The 4,682-nt window shown below is 59.6% G+C and overlaps 1 protein-coding gene across 2 annotated transcripts; it reads left to right on the top strand.

The window, feature by feature from the left end:
- Positions 1-292: 292 nt before the first annotated feature.
- Positions 293-4,212, top strand: LOC311173261 (keratin, type I cytoskeletal 15-like; the record flags this gene model as incomplete). Of its 2 annotated transcripts, XM_084237116.1 has the most annotated exons (8): positions 293-817; positions 1,573-1,655; positions 1,777-1,933; positions 2,401-2,562; positions 2,657-2,782; positions 2,947-3,167; positions 3,605-3,630; positions 4,121-4,212. In XM_084237116.1, the coding sequence occupies 8 exons, from the start codon at positions 293-295 to the stop codon at positions 4,210-4,212; spliced, it is 1,392 nt and encodes a 463-aa protein (XP_084093242.1). The 2 variants fall into 2 exon arrangements, with proteins under 2 accessions (XP_084093242.1, XP_084093241.1); XM_084237115.1 differs by lacking the exon at positions 3,605-3,630 and having other exon boundaries at positions 4,101-4,212.
- Positions 4,213-4,682: the final 470 nt, after the last annotated feature.

The following is a 4,682-nucleotide window of genomic DNA, read 5'->3' as shown; positions in this document are numbered from 1 at the left end:
CAGGGGCAAAACACCATTCATTCTGAATCATTGCTTTTGTTGCAATTAAAAAAAATGAAAAGACAACTCCACACCAGCCGCTTGGAGGAGGTGTGCCGGCAGATGTGTTTGTCAGGAACGCAGAAGGAGTTGGCTTCACTTTGGGGGAGGAGACGCGGTCTCACAACCCCTTCCAGGGGGTATATAAAGAGTCCTGGGCGAGGGGTGACAGGCACAGCGCTCCGGTTTCTGTCCCGTGCGCCAGCCTCCGCCAGTGACTCTGTGCTCCCTGAGAACCCACAGCTGCCTGGCCATGAGCACCACATTTCTGCAGACTTCTTCCTCCACCTTTGGGGGTGGCTCGACCCGGGGGGGCTCCCTCCTAGTTGGGGGAGGTGGTTTTGGTGGGGGCAGTCTCTGTGGGGGTGGTGGGAACCGCAGTATTTCAGCTTCTTCTGCTAGATTTGTGTCCTCAGGGTCTTCAGGGGGCTATGGGGGTGGCATGAGTTGCGGCTTCGGTGGAGGGGCTGGTAGTGGCTTTGGGGGTGGCTATGGAGGTGGCTTTGGAGGCGGCCTTGGAGGCGGTTTTGGTGGTGGCATGGGTGGTGGCTTTGGCGGTGGCGGTGGCGATGGTGGCCTCTTCTCTGGCAATGAGAAGGTCACCATGCAGAACCTCAACGACCGCCTGGCCTCCTACCTGGACAAGGTGCGCGCCCTGGAGGAGGCCAACACGGAGCTGGAGGTGAAGATCCGTGACTGGTACCAGAAGCAGAGCCCGTCCAGTCCGGAGCGCGACTACAGCCACTACTACAAGACCATCGAGGAGCTCCGAGACAAGGTGAGCCCTGGGCGTCCGACAGGGAGCAGGTGGCTGGGCCCTGCACGCATCTCTAGGGCACTGGTCCTGCTGCTCGAGGAAAGCCTTTCCTGCTCAGGTAATGACTGTCGGTGTGTAAGCTTGGCAGACTTGGAGTACAGATGTGGGTGTCGGGTGACCCTGGAGTCAGCACCCATGGGGGCTGATATAGGGGGCAATCAGACACACCAACAGGGCTCCCCAGAAATGTTCCTTTGTTCTTTCGCAAGAATGGTGAGTGCAGCTTCACCTTCTGAGGATGCCTTTGTGCCAAAAGCATCATTGGCATTTAGAAGACTTGGAACTGTTATGGGCTCTGCCACCCATTCTCTCAAGCTTCTCTCACCTGGACCGGCAGGTCTGGGTGCAAAATGCCCTCCTCTGACTGGAAGGTTCTGTAGACCCAAGGCTGCATGCAGACCACCAGCTGTGCCCTGGGGAGGTGGGCGCCCGAGAGGGCTGTTGTCAGAGCCCACTCAATTGCCTGCCCAGGCAATTCCCACAGGGGATTCCAGGCAGCCCTGGTTCCTTGGTCTTTCTTGCCCTGGAGGGTGTGAGTGGGTAGACCAAGTGGTGGGCACACACGGTGAGGCTGGACTCTAGCCCTGGGATCCTACAGACCCCACCGCTGGCAGAGGGGCCATTGACAGTGGAGGACCTGACGCTGGTTCAGGGTGGTGAGAGCAGCAGGGAAGGAAGAAGGATGGGTCCTCTAGACACCACCCCGTCTCCTGCAGATCCTGGCGGCCACCATTGACAACTCTCGGGTCATCCTGGAGATCGACAATGCCAGGCTGGCTGCGGACGACTTCAGACTCAAGTGTGTTCTGCCTCCCTCTCCCCTTCCACATTCCCCCTATCCTTGGGCTTTCCCTGCCTCCCCTACTCAAGCAGCGGGGACCCCTCACCCTCCCTCACCTTGGGCTCCATCTCCCGTCCAGGTATGAGAACGAGCTGGCCCTGCGCCAGAGTGTGGAGGCCGACACCAACGGCCTGCGCCGGGTGCTGGACGAGCTGACCCTGGCCAGAGCCGACCTGGAGATGCAGATCGAGAGCCTGAACGAGGAGCTGGCCTACCTGAAGAAGAACCATGAGGAGGTGGGGCCGGCCAGGGGCTAGGGGTGCTAGGGGAGGCAGAGTGCAGCCATTGACCTTTCTTATAATTGGTCAAAGGGTTCAGTGGTCAGAAACATCCTCCCTACCCCTCTGCTGCCTCACATTCACCAAAACGGGGGCCCCCATGGAGAGGATGGGGCACTGTCCTCTGGTGACCTAGACCCTCCTCTATGATCCATAAGCGGGACAAGTGGCCGCTGTGAACCTCTGTCTTGATTTGCTCATGAGCTCACGTGAGGGTCCTGCTACCTCTCTTGGCTTGGCCTAGAGCCCCTCAGAGTGGGCGGGCCCCTGTGGTCAAGCATCTGGTGGGAACAGAAATTAGGGCGGGTCTGGAGGAGAGTGACAGTCACGCTTGGATTGGGGAGGGGGCAGATCGGCCTGTGGGCTCCAGACTCTCACTCTCTGCTCTACCTCTGTCTCTCAATGCCCCCCCCCCCCACCTGCAGGACATGAAGGAGTTCAGCAGCCAAGTGGCAGGCCAGGTCAACGTGGAGATGGACGCAGCCCCCGGCGTGGACCTGACCCGCGTGCTGGCGGAGATGAGGGAGCAGTACGAGGCCATGGCGGAGAAGAACCGGCGGGATGCTGAGCAATGGTTCTTCAGCAAGGTGGACCTGCCCTCCTACCATCCCCCCAACCCTCCCCCCAAGCCCCTCTCCCAGGAGCCCCAGGGGACTCATTTCTCACGTGCGTGACTTCCAGACGGAGGAGCTGAACAAGGAGGTGGCCTCCAGCACAGAGATGATCCAGACCAGCAAGTCGGAGATCACAGACCTGAGACGCACCATGCAGGGTCTGGAGATTGAGCTGCAGTCCCAACTCAGCATGGTACGGCCCCGCCCACGCTCCACCCAGCCTTTCCCACCCTGCTTAAGCCTGGGGAATTTCCAAGTCTCCTCCAGGGTTCCCGGCACTCCATGGGCCCCTCTCCCCCTGCCTTCAGGGTTTCCTTTTTAGCTGATCTGGTGCCTGTCGATCTGTTGCCCCACCAGAAAGCCGGCCTGGAGAGCTCGCTGGCCGAGACGGAGTGCCGCTACGCCACGCAGCTGCAGCAGATCCAGGGGCTCATCAGCAGCATCGAGGCCCAGCTGAGTGAGCTCCGCAGCGAGATGGAGTGTCAGAACCAGGAGTACAAGATGCTGCTGGACATCAAGACCCGGCTGGAGCAGGAGATCGCCACCTACCGCAGCCTGCTGGAGGGCCAGGACTCCAGGTGGGGCAGGGTGCAGGAGCAGAGGCTGAGGAGGCTGGGGGGGAGTCACCTTAATGGGACAGTAGTGCCAGGGAAAAGAGCGCCGAGTGGGGTGTTTTGGCCCCTGAGCCTCGTTCTTTCGCTGTCCCTTTGGGCAGCTCATGTCACCTCCCTCTGGACCTGTGTGTCTTCTATAAATGATTGCGGTTGGGTTAGTGTTGGTTCCATTTCTTGCATGAGGCACCTGGAGTGTTATTGTAGATCAGAACCTTCTACTTGAGGGCAGGCGTGGGGCAGGTGCGGGTGAGCCCTCAGGCCACCCCAGTCTCTAGAGAAGTCAGGTCGGGGTGGTGGTGGTGAGGGGGTGCTGGGGGGCACTGCTGAGCTGTCCAGGGGCCACCCTTAGGGAGATCCAAGCTTGTGCCCTTTGCTTACATCTGTTTCCCTGTCTCTTGCAGGATGGCTGGCATTGGTGCCCGAGAAGGCAAGAAGGCTTAACTTGTCCCATGTGGGGTGGGAAGCCACCGTCTCCCTAAGAATGGGAGCAAGGAGAAAGGCCTAGCACTCCAGAAGGGGGGCATCACAGCCATCAGTTGACACTTCTCCCCTGGCGAGGTCATCTGTCAGCTCCAGGAGGACAGGGATTGAAGACTCTTGAGAACCTCCCAGGCTGAGCAGCCTTGTCCAGGGCATAGCTGCCCAGGCCCCACCTACATGCACGTCTGATAAAATGCCCAGGACCACTCCCTGCTCACGTGTGCCTTAAATGCCCTGATATCATTTCTCGCTCCGGGGGCCGTCACTTTGATGAGTGATTCAACCCTGGGGCTCCTGGCAGTCTTGAACGATTGCCCAGTGGCCATTGAAGGGGTGCCCTCCAGCTCTCTTGGGGCTCAGCCAAGGTCTTGTCCACTTTGGGAGGGAGGGCGGGCAGGGAGGACCCCCATTCTAAAGCTCGCCCCTTCTTTCTACAGCCTCCCTGGGAGGTGGTGGTGGCAAAATCCGCATCAACGTGGAGGAGTCGATGGATGGGAAGGTGGTTTCTTCCCGTAAGAGAGAGATCTGAGTGCCCGGCGGGGGCGCCTCCCTCCGCCCCCTCGCCCGGCTGGCAGGGGACTGGCCAGAGGGCCGGAACGGCAAACTCCAATCCCTGCCTTCAGAGGGTCCAGCTCAAGGGGGTCCCTCCTCAGCTGCTTGGTGATTTGCATGGTCTCCCTACCTCCTCCAGCTCCCCCCCCCACCCCCGTCCCCCTTCTCCTAGAAGCCCTCCTATCCCCTTTAGTTTTCTCTCCCTCTCCTGCCCCCAGCTCTCCCTCCTTCTCCCCCTCAGCTCTCCCTACCTCTGGGCAGGGAGGTGCAAGAGGCAGCTGTATTGTGTAATAAGCTCATTTGTGCTGTGTCTGTTGATGCAATAAAGAATCGCTTTTCATTTGCAAATACCTCTTGGCAGTATGTGTAGTTTTTCACTTTGGGGGCCTTTGAGAAGGCCCAGGGTCCGCATGCTGGCATTTCCTCCGACTTCAGCTTCTTTCGGGA

The sequence above is a fragment of the Talpa europaea genome, assembly GCF_964194135.1.
Source record: "Talpa europaea genome assembly, chromosome: 7".
NCBI classification, from domain to species: Eukaryota; Metazoa; Chordata; class Mammalia; order Eulipotyphla; family Talpidae; genus Talpa; species Talpa europaea.
Note: the sequence above shows the minus strand (reverse complement) of the source record. Positions and strands in the feature narration are given on the sequence as shown.